Raw genomic sequence first — 15,394 nt, 5'->3', positions numbered from 1 at the left:
AAAAATAAACCCAAACAACGAACTGTCTCTCCCAAACCTCAGCCATGGCTTGCCCAATGTGGAAAGACACCCGAGCCTTCAAAACCTCTGATGTGAGCTTCTGCACTATAGAAATCAGATATTTAGGGCTTTCTTCCTAACTGAACCAGGACTTTCCTTCATAACTGATCAACAATGACTGCATTTATTACAAAATTTTAATGGGTATATTTCCAAGAAGCTGAATAAATCGTACAGATTTTAGAAGTCACCTGGCTGAAACCCCAAAGCTTGCCTTTAAAGTCTCTCTCTAAAAATTCATGTGTAGGATCACAGCAGTCAAAAGGTACTGAAGGCAACAATAAAAAAAGATCACACATTGAGCTGTTTCATCCCATGGCTCAGATCCCGGCAGAGAGCACTTTGGGTTTTAACGATGAAGCATCATGTACCCACGAAACACCAACCTTACCGTGTAATTGCGTGCGAGAACCACATCAGTGCCGTCTTTCAAATAATGTGTTTCTGTGAAGCTGCTGGCTAACAGGCCCCTGAAAAAAATAGAGCACACGTAATATTAAGGCCACGTCACCTTGACTTTGTCCTTTAGTGGTTCCGTTTGAGATAGCGATCAAAGCCAAGCATTAACGATACAATGACTACTGGGGCTGTGTGCGAAATAAATGAAAATATAACTCCAAATACTGAAGCTGCAGTGCATGAACACTTCCTTCATTAATTGTAAAAAGACTACAAGTTTCCAGACTGCTTTCTCTTCCAAATGAGGACTGCATGCCAGCATATTTTAGTATTGAACCTTCTATGTAATTTTCAACACATTCTGAAATCTAGACATTTGGAGTATTGTTAAGTAATGGTGGTTTGTGGAAAAGGAAAATGTTTTCCCTGTGTTACTTATTTTACTATATAATGTATTGTATTCATCAGCAAGTGACCACCCAGAGACTAGTTTAGCTCTTGGTAAATGAAAAAAAATTCTTTCATTGACTCTCAAGGAAAAACACTCTGAGAACTTTACAGAAGTTAGAGAACTGGATTTATTCCGATCATCTGAAAAGGATATTCATGAATGGAAATCTAACAACTTGAAATAATGGATCAGGATTTGGTAGAAGACCATGTCTGTGATGAGATATTTTGTTCTCATTCTCTCCACACTTCCACTCCTGCCTTTGGCAATGATATAAAAAATTTTGACCTGCAATTGCCATTTTCCAGAAATCTCCAGAGAAGGGCATGTGCATGACAGCTATGAAAACTTTTTTTTTTGTAGTAAACTCATGGAACAGGGAAAGCAGCATCTACCTTTAAAAAAAAAAGAAAAAAAAAGAAATCTTGCTATTGATCTGTTTTTCAACTCCTTATCTAAAGAGCATTTCTAACAAGGCCAGAAGGAAGAATACATTTCCACATTTACTCCTAACATAGGTCTTAAGCTATGCTCCTCAACACAAACGTGCTTGAGTTTTGACAAATATGCTAGTGAAATGCAAAAGCACGATATGGAAGAAACCAAACATAAATGCCAGCATCACCTTCAGAAAACTGGAGAGTTTGGACTACTGAAAATCTTTGGCACAGTGTTTCACAGTGTTCTTTCTGTTCCACTTCAAAGACGCGTTTCTCCCTTGGGTTGTTGATTTGAACAAACCGGACCCTTTTATTTAAAGCTGGTTAATGCTGCGCTCTTGCATATATATTAGTGTGAACTAGCACACAGTCTCAGTGCACATTTCTTGCACTTTATATAAACATTAAAACTAGAACATGAACAAACATTTAATTTTCGTTATTGATTTATTTGAATCACATTAATATCCAATGGCTCAGTCACGATCAGGACCTGCTTGTGCTAGGAACTGTACTAACACTTATTAGAGAGAAAACCCATCTTTAAAAGCTTCTATCTTAAGGTAGAAGAAAAAAAAAGATGAAAGAAGACCAAAACAAAAAAAGGAAAAAAAAAGGGAGGAAACGGCAATGTAAAAAGGTGAAGATAGCAAAGCCCCAACACAATGAGTATTCAAGAGCAGTTTCTCACTTTACGTTTTTCAGCTTGTGGGAAATGTTAGTATATTAATAGATACCGAATGTTAAAACACTGCAGCATTTGGTGGGTTGTAGAGGAACTGCTCTGGATCTCAGCCAACCACCACACCTAGAGCAGGATTTGGTTGCCCAGCCAAGCACCTAGTGTTGATTTAGATACTCTCTATATTTCACCAACCAGCTCTGTAGGGACACCTCAACCCCCTGTGGTGTCTTGGAGGGCACTTGACACCAATGTTTATCTCCCCTCTTGTGCCTGAAAGAAAGTGTGCTGTGTCCATGTTTCCTACTGTCTCATTATCACAAAGAGCAGCTGCTTTCTTAATTATCATTATTATTTATATAACAACAATGCTAAGTTCTGCGCTTAGCAGGCATTAATTACCTTTGTAAAGGCAAAAGGTAAGATTCCATCTTTGCTGAAGCCAGCAGAGTTCTGCTGTGCACTTTTTGGAAATGGGATTTTATATAGGATACCAGAGCGATTTTTATTTAATGGGACAAAATACAGGCAAGGGATATGGTAACAGATGTAGCATAAGGGCAAAATGATTGAGCAATATACTTGCTTTGTGCTCTGCTATTTCCAAAGTGTTTGACAGCAGTGATGATAAAGGTGACCTTTCTGCTTCTGTTCATTCTACCCTCAGGCACAGAGTTAGAAAATATTTCATAGATTCATAGATTTTAATACCAGAAGGGAGCGCTGTGATCAGCAATCCCACCTGCCGCATTACATAGGCCATTTGACTCGAATTATTCTTCTAGTACGATGACTGTGATGGAACCACATCCATTTTCTTACTGTATAAAGCCCTTGTCTGGACCTCCCATGATGAAGAAGCTATCACAAGCCTGATAAGTTTTTAACAGTTAATTAAGCTCAATGTAAAAACACTCCACTTTGTATCTAGATTGACTGTATCAACATTCAGTTTCCAGCCACTGGATCTCATTCCCTTCCATCACTGCTTCATTTTCATTTGAATCTTTCATGGACAGTTCTACTTACCAAAGCGAGGGAATATTGCAGGGAAACAAATTCCTGGTGTAGCTGTCCTCAGTCTCCCTATCAGGATGGAAGTTTGCTGTCTACCCTGATGAAATACCGGCTGAACATAAGAATTCCCAGTATGAGTAGTAAAAGACTGGTAAGAGCACCAAGCTGATGAAGTCCCACTATTGGACTAACCTAATAAAATAAAAAGCATGCCCCAATGTAGAAGCTAAAGTAGGATTTCAAAACATGGAAATTTCGTGTACCACTGAAGGACCTTTTTAAGAAAATGAGGAAGTTTTTCAGAAGTCTGCATTAACACTCCTTCAGTTTAGTAACTAAGACATCACTGCTGAGACTTCTGTTTTCCTGCCACGTACGGTGCCAGTACTAGTTTGAGAGCAAGACAGAGGAAAGGTTTTCTCTGCACTGTAGAGGCTGGGGACCTCTACGAGACATGTTGCTGGGGAGTCCAACAATTTCTGGGAGAGAAAGAAGCTGTTATCCCCACTTTCAAAATGCCTAATAGCTTAAAAGCTGTATAGCCTTATAAGCACACAGCATTAGTATCCAGGGACAGCAAGTCATGTAAAGGCATGTCTTGAAAGGCTATGAAAACTAAGTGTAACAAGCACTCAAATTCCACAACCGAGTGTGCACCACTTCACTTTCCACTTATGGCAATAATTTTTAACATACCAAACAATGAATTCAACATATGTGTCTATTAGGTAATTTAATTACCCCCCACCCCCCAAAGATATGCAAAGTAACAGATTGATTTACTTTTCTGTTTTTGACCCACAGTAAAGGAGATTAATAGAGGAAAGTAAATTAATTTAGATGGCAAGCTACTTAACCTAATTGGATCAATGTAGTTTTGAAAGAGCAGGGATCAAAATAACATTAATATATCACAGTGCAATTCATCACCATGTCTGGAGTTTCAAATGTTGTCAGCTACAACGCTCAACAGTACCAGATGATTATCAGTTTTTTGCACTGCATGAAGAAGCAGAAACAAATGGTTTTGAGAACCAGATCAACTGCTGGATACGATTAAAAAAAAATCAGTTGAAGCAACACCACAACTTTCTCATTTAGTCTCTGAAGATGCAAAAGTGCAATTCTTGAGTTAAATTACTTATGTACTTAGTTGCTGTGTTTGTCAGCACCGTGGATTTTTTCACATTTCCCAGAGCCAAATTAACATGTAGAAGCTTCGATGGCCCAGAAGGACAAGTTTTATCCCTCCTGATCTATGACAGACACAGCACAGGCTTCATCATCCTCTGTAAATCAGTAGGAAGCTTACCCATCAGATTTGCTGAAACATTTTCAGGTGTCAAGTAGCTTCCACTAACCTAAGCCTCAGGGAATATGATGAACATTATTTAAACTTCTAACTCTCACCTTCCTGGCCGCCCACAGTGTGAAGTCTTAGGTGGTTTGTTTGGGGAGGGGGAAAATGCCCTGTTTCAAACACATCACATTTTTTACTCAATCCATTTAATGACAGGAATAGTAATTTAATGCACCGCCTCTCACTTGCAAATGAGAAAATCAGTCTCTGCTCTCCTGGCACCAATATATTATTTTAAAAGGTTATAATGATATTTCATCACCCAGGGAGAGTCAGAAAGACAGAGTCGCAGAAGTTAGAGATGGCAAAAAATCTAGTGGATCATACAGATGGTCTCCCTGAAAGCCAACTATGCTGTAGATCAAATTAGATTCTGTCTCGTCGAGCTCCAAATGTCAGAAGCAATGCTGATCCCACCACTTTCAAGGGGAGATTACTTTGCATTCCAACAGCTGTTACTGTCATGATGCATTTCCTGATATTCAGCCTTTTCTAGTTTTTCCTAGTTACACTTCTTTCAGTAGCTGAAACAATTTTTTTCCTTTCTGGTACATATAGCAGTCGGTTAGGTGCAGATTATTATCAAATTCTCCCTTAACCATCCACATGCCAAGTATAGAATATCAGGGTATAAAAAAATGACAAGAACTGTGTACTTTTCCTGTTAGTGTTACTCAGGAAAAATCTAAGCATCATCACAGTAGGAGCAGACACCAGGGTTTCCCTTGGTGATATAGGAGAAACCAGTAGACAAAAGCCTAAGGAGCAAATCTCTTTCTAACAGTACACAGGCTTGTTTTTCGATCTGCCTTTTAGGATGAAACTTCTTTGGTTGCCCTCCCTGTTCCAGGTCATCCCCCTGCAATACATCTGGGGGAAGACACCAACATTGTTATCCATCCAAATGATCTACAAATCTCTCAAAGCTGCTCTGTGAGACTGGTGACATCCAGCAACGGAGATTCAACAGCACTGCTTTAAAGCCAAACGAAACGATGTCTGGATGGTCTGGTACGCATTTCTTCAACATATCCTGGGTGGTATGTGGCTTGCCGTTACACATCTCAGAAGCACCATGCCTTGCTCTGGCCTGACATGGAGCATAAAACTTGACCTTTGCTTCAGTAGGGAATCAGGGCTGGCAGAAGACACTCAAGTTTTTACAATAATAAATCCCTGCTTCTGCTAGCACTGTCTGATTGTTAGTGCTAGTGAATGAGCAGAGACCTGGGCTGCTTCTCCTGGCCAGGCGCTCTGTGGCATATAGCCCAAACCCACCAGCACTCCCAGGGATGTGGCGTCATCTGCCTACTACCATCAAGCATTAACGAGGACTTTGAGATGGGGTAAAGTGAAGCAGGAACCGGACACTTAGCTAAAATAAACGCCTGAAACAGAAACACCATGAGCAATTTCTAAAAGCAGCACTGTGTTTTCTTTTGGATCTCATGGAGGTGTAAAGCAGCCTCAAATCCGAGCTAGAACGTTGTCAACTGTTTGATTCTGAGGTCTGACATGCCTAGGAATGAATCTTGGGTAATCTGCATATACACTGCAAGACTCACAGCACTGAGGCGTGTGATCTGATTTTAGTTTATGCAACTCCTTATCCTGTAGAAAAGTTTGGAAATGCAGCCCCTGATCTTCCCCTTAAATCTTGTTTCAAATACGGTCACACACGGACATCTGTGTTCTGGGGTCCAACATCACAGCGGTGTGCTCTTTGGTTAGGAGGTTGCACAGATTGCTTTTAATGATACAGAGAAGGTGCTGTGAACCTATTGAGCTTTGGAGACGAACACACACTTTTCACACCCTTAAGTTTGCTCTTCTGCTTCCCTTTGGTTTTGATTAACTTGTCAGTGTAGTTACTCTACTTTAAGAACCGGTGTTTTAGGAAGAACATTAAATATTCCTGTGACTTCTTAAATGATAACAGTCAGCTGCTCTACCTACTCTGTGGGAGCATTGATCATAACAAGCCAGTGGTAGTGCAAGGCTGTGGTGCTTCCCTGCTCCTCAGATACGCTGCCTGCAGCTCAGACAGACATCTGACCTTTACTTATACTTGTTACTCTTTCTCCTCCTTCCGAATGATAAAGTGTCTGTTTTTTCCCCCATCCAAGTACTGCCTCACTCTGTTAGACAAATTCGTATTAAAAGCCCTCCAGCTATGCATTTTAAACCTTGCCTACAAACGGGGGAGGCGAGGAGGGTGAAACAGGATGGCATATTGGCGGTTAGAAAAAAATGTCATCTAAACCTCTGCCTGCTGACACCAGCATACTCCATTAATTCTTAAGCATCTCAATTCAGGTCAGTTTGACCTTTAGACTGGAATTAGTTGTTATTTCTTCAATTGCCGTATTTCTTCGCAGGTATATCCAGAGCAATAAACAAGTCTGTTAAGCCTGCTGCTTCTGCGGTGGTGGTCTCAGTGCAAGTACCTCCTGATATTCACGAAGGCGATATTCAGAGAGGCGTTTTTCAATTCTTCTTTCTCATTACAATATAACGAATGAGTGAAGCATGGGTAATGAGTTTCCCATGCACAGGCACCTAACATCATCCTATTCGCAAAACTACCACATATTCTTTAAACACGCCACATTCTTTCCCCTTGTTTAATTATCTTAAGTGATTTGAAATGCTTTTGGACATTTTCCCATTGAATGTCTCCACTTCATAATATCCTATCTGCTACACTCCAGTGTGCTGCCATAGAGGGACTGCAATGTCATAATTGAAGAACCTGAGAGATTGAAATTTGCAGAGCTTAATTAGCACAACAATTCTGAGGAAAAGAAGGGAGCAAAATAAAACTATAATAGCTAGGAAATCAACCAAGCATCCAAAGTTTCAGTATAAACTCCATGGTAGTAGCCTCTGGCCTATTTCACATGGTCTGTAGATAGACGATTTGAGTTGATCATACACTACGTTTGAAAAATAGGTCCCTCTACTTCTACCCAGTTCTTTTAATGCAGAAGTTTATATAATGCTGTGTTTACTGGAGTCCATGTTAAAATCCCACTCCCATCCCCTTGCACGAGCGGAACAGTATCTGGCACAAAGAGCAAATTTCCGTAAACACAAGCTACAATGCCAAAAGTGAGAGCCACGCTCTGCGTTGTCCCTAGACAGTGTGTTGAAACACGGGTACTCTCAGCGATAGCTGCTCTCTGGTGTGCTGGGACTAGGGAGACAAGAGGGACAAGCACAGCATTTAAAGCCTACAAGCATCCCGTCGTCAGAACTAGTCACTGCATGAGGTTTCAGTGTATAGAACACAGCAAAGAACAGTCTAAGCAAACAAATCTTAACAACTAAGGGAGAAAACCACCTCCCCAGCTAGCAATCACTGAGTGATTGAGAGCTTTCTTGTTTCCTGACTGCTTGGAAAATAAACCATAAACCTCACCTCCCCAAACTTCAATAGAAAAAGATTGAAATGAAATTAAGCACGTCAGTGGCCTCCCATGCTGTTCCAGGCTCTCGGCTGCACACCCTGCTTCCATCACTCATTGTAATGTTTACGGCAAACATCTACTTGCCAAAACTGTAGCATGCATTTTACCATTCTAATTCCAAAACGTTAATGAAGAGACTACTGCTAACCACTGTTGCGGGGAAAGCATGTTCTCCCTTGGAACAAGATTAACAACGTTTTCCAACAAAGCAGATGGGTAAAAACAAGTTCTCTCCCTAAAATGGCTTAAGCTAGGCCAAACCCCTCAGGGTAGTCATAATGGGACAGCGTTAGGTACCCTGCACCTCAGGTGGTCATTAAGGGAGGAAGCAACTCACACGGCGTGTGTGGGGGAATGAGAAGAATACCAGCAAGGCTCGCTCCATCTCCGCAAGGGAGCTCGGAGACACAGCAAAACTTCTCCGGCACAAGACGAAATGGCATCGTTTACTTCTGTGAGCTTTGACTAAAACTGCTCATCCCGCGCACCGAAAGTCAAATTCGGAACAGGTTTCCCAGCATCCCGCCCATGTTAACCTCAAAGATGTTCTGACCTTGTTGTTCACCAGCCAGCTCCAACATACCAGAGCAGCATTTGACGGTTTTCAGCATCTGTCTCACAAAATTGTCCTAGGAGAGCTCCTTGTGAGGAATATTTTATATTACCTCCTTGAGCTTCCCTGTGTAGCAGAATAACAGAAATCATGTTATCGGTTCAGCTGGGCAGTATGCCATGAAAAACAAACACCTTCAGTAAAGGCTCCAGAGTAACACTGCCCACAAACTGTTGTCTGCTACAGAGAGGTGACAGTGCTTATGGGCTAACGAACTGATTTCTGATGGAAAAAATACAGTTCTGCACATTTAGGCAAACTATGGAGGCTGACTGCTTTTGAGATACTTTACTTGTGTGAGCTGTACTAAGTAGTTTTAACTTAGAGTAATGGAAGTGGCTGTGAAACCCTGAAGCAACATGTCAAAAGTAAAGCATTATGCTGGAAATAACCACAGAACTACTACACCTCTGAAGTATCTATGGCAAAGATCAAAAGTAATGTGCACTGCTACGCTGCAGGCTGAACCCAGACAAATTTACACAACTCAGTATTCCAAAATGGCTTTGGCTAAAGACTAACACAGCTCTGAAACGTCTGGCTCCCCTTCCATGGATCTGTTCCTCAGATGACAATACTGTGGTTTCTGATGAAATGCATACTTCCTATATAATGCTTCCACTAAAACTTGTACAAGATAATCTAGGGGCTTTTTTTTAACACTGTGATCTTGCATGCAGAATACAGCATTAGAATTACAGATGTAGGCAATGCAGACAGTACTGTAAAATCATGGCTCAAAAGATTGACTAGAAAACATTGAGATGTTTCAGAAGCTAAGAAGTACATATATCACAAGTGGCAGACATAATATTTTAATGCATTGTTTTCTAACATCACAGTACTGCCTTTCATAAAACAAATGCTTTATAGTCCCTGTAACACTTCTAGGATGGCCTATTTTCATTAAATAGTTAAGTTCAGAGATACTGGGCTGGAAAGCTGTCAAATTCTATTTGAAATGTTTCATTCAATTAAATATGCCATTTGTAGCTGAGTAAAATTACGCTGCTGAACAGATGTCATTGGGCAAATTGTCTAACTGTACTTTCATCTGAACATTTTCAGACTAGTTCAGAATTCTATTTAAAACATCCAAGAAAACTAGTCCTAACATGGAAAATTTATAAACATAGAAATTTAAGCAATTCCAATGAAAAATCAGAACTTATTAAAATATAACTAACAAAATATAAATAGTGCTGTGGGATTACAAAAGATTATATGCAAGCATATGCTATACTTTTAGAAAGCCAGGCTCTTACATTAATGAAAAGTCACTGAGCCTAGGTTTATTCTTAGACTGTAACCAACAATCACATCCTCTCTGTAGCTTATTCTTGCTTTTGAGTGTGTGCCTGTAGGTTTGCATTTGCAGTTTTAATTCAAATGAAGCTGTCTTGCCATTTCTGCCAGTTTGTTGAAACATAAAATAGTATTTTTGTTTTACTTAAACCTACAATTTTTTCCTTGCCACAAGAATGAGCCATTTGCTCTAAGTAGGCTTTACTCATATTTCACTTGCAGAACACCATTGACTTTTACAGATACGCCTTCATTTTGCCCTACGCCTCACTGTCTCTCTCACTAAGCTTTTAAAATTCTGGATGAAGAGGGCAGAGATGTGTAAGGATACCTTTGTGCAAAATCTGTGTTTAAGTCTCAAGCCTACAAATCTGGTACACACGCTCATTTAAAGCTAAGTAGGTGCAAAAGCCGTAAGGTTGGCTGCAGGTTGTCAGACCAAAGGTCTACCTAGTCCTATATTCTGTCTCTAGCAGTGGTCAATACTAGGGAAATAACTCGTGAAGAGGACACGTGTGCCACATTTCTCCAAAATACCGCTCCCGCTCTGCCTCGAGATCCTTTATGAGCCAGGGACAAACGTGGGGTGGAGGCTGAGATTAAGCAAGAGCTCACTCTCTGCTGACACTCTTCCTTTCCAATTAAAGCAGTGACTTCCATGAAGATCAATTAATTTGGTAACACAACAAGACTGCAGCTGCAGATTTCAGGCAACGAGTTAAGGCTAATGGCAGCAATTACAGCATGGTGTGCTTGAAAGTCAGCTCCCATGGAAGTCAGTGGGTAAGGCGTTGACTTCGGTGCCTAGCACAATTTTACTGGGATAGAAAAACAGCAAGATACCCACTGTCTCAGTAACCTGTATGCTTTTGTTTGGAGGGTGACTATGAATGCTTGCGTGGTTTTCAAGTCTGTAAGGGTTATTCTTACCGGAGCAAGCAAAGCTGCATGAGATCACCAACTCCTGTTAACACTACTCTGATCCAATAAAAATACAATCGCTTCCTGGCTTTGCTATGCAGCATCATTTCTTGCATGAAGGTGTAACTGCGCATTTTCTAAACCACTTCTGAAACAAGCACATCCTCCACCGTTCAGGCTTGAAGATGGTGGGCTGCTCCTGCCCTGTACCGACTGCCTCAGCCCCTGCAACAGGGGAGCGCATCCCAAACACCGCATCAGCTGTTGGCATATGGCACTTCAGGTGACTTGGGAAAGCCTGGAGTGATTTTTCAAGTAACATTAGGCTATACTCTCAGAGGATGATGGCTCATTTCCAACTAACTCTGCTTCAACATATGACTTGAAATTGGGATGAGGCGATTCAGGTGTTTGCAGAACAAAAGCATGGGCCTGAGGTATCAAGCAATGAGTGAGTTTATAGGGCGGAGGTATCTGAGAGAAAGGACAGGGGCTGAAATATTCCTCCTTCCTTTCTTCTTTCTTACCCATTAATTACTTTCCTACATTCCCTGCATTTTACCTTAGCCATTCTTCATCACCTTTCCATTCTCTCTCCTTTTCCTCACATTATTCCTCCATAGCCCTCCTTTCATCACCTCTTACATGCCTATGTTTATTATTACACTGTTAAAGAGGAGATATATTTTTCTTAATAAGCAAGACACAAAAAAGCGAGACAACCACACTGGTGCTTTTCTTAAATAAATTTCAAATCCACAACATGGTATATGAGGCTGCCAGTTGCCAGGGCACCAGGTAACCAACTCTACAAGATGTGACTTCAGTGGGACCTCTAATGGAGGTAACACAGACCATCATCCCTGTTTGTCACATCAGGCTCCATGTTCATGTTTTTCAGGCAGGAAAGGAAGAATGGCCAGTGATATCAGGACACTGGGGTAACGGTAAACTAGGTTTTTAGATTTTTCTTTGTTTTTTCACCTCTCTCTGCTGCACGCTTCCACTGTATCTAATTCCTTGACCCTGCCATGTGTCAGAACCCTTTCTGAACCAATTAAACACATTAATTCAACAGCAAATGACTGCAGGAAAACATGTGGCCTTAGCTAGGTGAGCGTGGCAGAGCTGCAGCAGCCGGCCGTGGGAAGGAAGGGCAGGCAGTGGGGCTGGGGCATGAGGATCCCCCCTCCCCCCTCCAGAGCAAACCTGTGGTCAGAAACACAATGAAAAACCCCACAACATCAGCTGCTTCTGTTTTTACTTCTTTAGGAATAGGTTAATGTCAGAAACAGATTCTGACTTCTTGCTACCGTAAGATTTTTGCTGGCCCAGGGGTCCAAACTTGCTTCTCACCCACTTCAAGGGCATCTCATTGCACTGAAGTCACTGAAGATGTGCTGGTAAACAGCTTGGGTGAGAGAAGATCAGACACTGTCTTTTAACAGTTAAGACACAGAATTATAATTTTCTTTTCAATTCAAGGAAGTAATTAGTTTATAATAACATTTAACATTTAGTTGCTGACAGAGATATGACACTTATCTTACATAAGTCATTTTAATTATTCCTACTAACCAAGACCTCAAAAATATTGTGTAGTCTAAGCTAACAATGCCTTTCCAGATATTTTTGGTTCTACTGTCATTTGAAAAATTGATGCCTAGAGCATCAGCATTTATCAAGCTCATTATAGATTTCATCCAAATGACTACAGATAATTAAAAGTATGCTTCATTTTTATTGTAATGTTTTCCCCCCTAACACTGCAAAGTAATTCTGTTGTTGCTCAGGGTTTTAGGAATTAACGTAGACTCCTTTGCCAGAAAACAAAGTTCCACAGGATTATATACAAACTATTCATATATACGGACATGAGTCAAACATGCAGAAATGATATGAGCGCGCGCGCACACACACACACATATATGCTCTGGAGCACTATATGCATTTGCACATATGTAAAATAGTCTTAAAAGTGAATGGCTATTTCAGATACACAGCTTCAGACACTTGGGTAACCATCCTCTGAAAATCAATCTTCTCTAAGGCACTTGGTCTAGTTGGACAAGCAAAATCCCTCTAGAAAATGTTTGTCATACTTATATTTATCTGTTACCTATATGAAACAGATGCACATGATGCCCCATCGTCTTACACCGCACAGAATTATTCAACACTTAAAGCATATGGACGCTACTACTTCAGACATGAGTGGAGTAGTCTTGGCAGCACATTGCTTTATTTTGTCTAGGTGTTACTGACTTAGAAGATGCCCAGACTGAAGAAACAAATCTGTTGAGAAACTGTTCAACAGGATTCTGGAGAGCCATCCTTCCTGACCTAAGATTTAAGTGATATATTGAAAGTTGTTTAGTGATGTAAAGCCCATGGGGAGACCTCTGAGCTAACTCAGCTTCCTCTGCATTGGGAACTATGTCATTCACATATAAAAAGCTGGATTGCTGTATAAATGTAGGGCATGCATTTCCACACAGCACTGAATTAACATCAGTTTAAATATTTTTTTCTGCTATTCATGGATCAGGCTATGTCTGTCATACCTGAAACTGCTACGATAATTGTTAATAATGCTCACAGAAAACATACATGTGATATTTTTTAACTGTTTATGAGTTTGCAATAATTAGTACAACGCTGAGTTTGACTTGCATAAGTATAATACATTGCACCTAGAAACCTGCTTCATTCTAGGATCCATAACAGTACTTCAATTAAATAACATCATGTATGATGGATTTTCCTTGGCCCACCTTTATCATCAAATGCTTTTTTACATGACTTTCCAGGTTACTTTGAAACTAAAATTACCCATAAATAGCAATGGCATTAAAAAGCAATTACAGATACATGCCTTTTTAATGCCTCTATTATAATCTGCATTCTGGTAAATCAGAGAGAGACTATTTAATGACACAGGCACAGAAGAAACTCTAATCATTTAGTATTAACATCCATGTGAAGCAGTGCTAGCAAAGAGGTTGGTGAGGTAGTTTCAGACTGAGGTAAGAAAGAGGAAAAAAAAAATATAATGAGTAGAATCTGACATAAATATTAGGAAATAGATCTATATTTTATAAAGGCCATTTTATCCAAGACAGTTCAGGTTTCCTCCCACTCACAGAATGAATTCACAGTGAATAAGCCCTTGACTCATGAGAATATTTCACATACAGATTTGGATTTTATGTAAATTATTTAAGTATGTTTTAGAAAGTTTGGGTAGTGATGTAGAAATGTTCCCCTGCCTATGCATATCAGTCAAAGAAACAGCACTCATCACCAAGGAATTCATAAGGGTAAAAGTTTTGCCAACAGGCTTAAGACTAGACTGTGGCATGGAAAAGATCAGACTCTATTATCCTATCCCTTAAATTTGCCTCCTCCTGACAACAAGAGGAGAAAGCAGTGCCTTGGATCAGGCTGTGCTAGCAGTACAGAAACCTCTGCCCAGAACAGCACATTGCAAACTGGAGAAACCTAAACCCGAAGAATGTGGAGACATACATTAATGCCAGTCCATATCCAAAAGGAAAATTTTGCAACTTTCACATCTGGAATATCAAAAGAAAGGTTAATTACATGAAAGGATAGGATTTTTTTGCTGTATCTCCTGGTTATTTCCAAACCAGTCAGAATTATCTTTATTTTATTTGAGTTACACTCAAGCCAGGACATGTTCCTCCATGTTTTAGTGTTGGATAGTATCGGATAAGGCAAGAGATTGTTTTTAACAACAGAGAACTGAAACAACAAAACCCCTAGAGTAAATCCCGGCAAAAGAGTTCTCCAAAGGAGAACCGTTGAGACACTACAAAAGGCTCGAGGTAATCAATGCATAACTGTCCACTGCATTGCAAACACGAAAAAATTCTGTTTGCTTTCTTGCACATTGCTGAATTTTTACTCTTTAAATTTATTTATGTCCAAAAAAAATACATACGATATTTTATTGTTGATTGTCCTACCTAAAATAAAGGGTGGGTTTTTTTATAATTTAAGCTGAGCTCTGCCATTAGGTCAATACTAGCAGGGAAACCATGAGGCTGTTTTACTTGACGAGAGATGTTACACTGTGCTGCACCGTAGGAATTAGCTGCAACGCTTCCATAGCAAAAAGCAGGAGATAAAATTTTATCAGCGCCGTGCCAGCTGCCCAAACAACGCAGCACGCACTGAAGGTGCACGGAGGCTTTCTACCACTCGTGTGTCTGTTTGCTGCCCAAAGCCGGACAAGCCTACAACAGCGTTGTCGATAAAGGTTAAAGAGAAAGCACATATTACAGAAGAGATGCCAGGTTGTCAGGGAGATCTAGATAATACTGAACAAAAAAGCTCTAACCCAGCTCAGTTAGGTGAGGGAAGAGAAGACACAATCACAGCTACTAACAAAAAAGCGGGGAATTCAACAATTTGGGACACGTGTAATGGGATACTGAGCCTTTCCCCTCCAGACTTCTGGTTTTAATTAGATCCTTGTCCAAAATAATGGAAAGGTTTTTAGCAACTGATGGCTGATGTGTAGATTGCAAAAAATGAGCTGGTCTGAGATTAGATAGCGATATCATAGTACAATACACTCAACCTAGCCACATTCCCCTTTCCCCTCTCAATTCTGCCAACTGCCTCTTTTGTTATCAGTCTGAGCAGGAAGG

At 40.4% G+C, this 15,394-nt stretch overlaps 1 protein-coding gene across 2 annotated transcripts in view; it reads right to left on the bottom strand.

The window, feature by feature from the left end:
• The window catches only part of ADAM12 (ADAM metallopeptidase domain 12), a 185,293-nt gene that overhangs the window by 81,493 nt on the left and 88,406 nt on the right, over nt 1-15,394 (bottom strand). For both annotated transcript variants that reach the window (XM_010581959.1, XM_010581960.1), the window contains exon 4: nt 452-530. In XM_010581959.1, coding sequence (XP_010580261.1) covers nt 452-530 — 79 coding nt within the window. The remainder of the gene's footprint in view (nt 1-451; nt 531-15,394) is intronic.

Source organism: Haliaeetus leucocephalus, unplaced genomic scaffold (genome assembly GCF_000737465.1).
Source record: "Haliaeetus leucocephalus isolate CR32 unplaced genomic scaffold, Haliaeetus_leucocephalus-4.0 Scaffold830, whole genome shotgun sequence".
Classification (NCBI taxonomy): domain Eukaryota; kingdom Metazoa; phylum Chordata; class Aves; order Accipitriformes; family Accipitridae; genus Haliaeetus; species Haliaeetus leucocephalus.
This window is presented reverse-complemented; position numbering and strand designations above follow the sequence as displayed.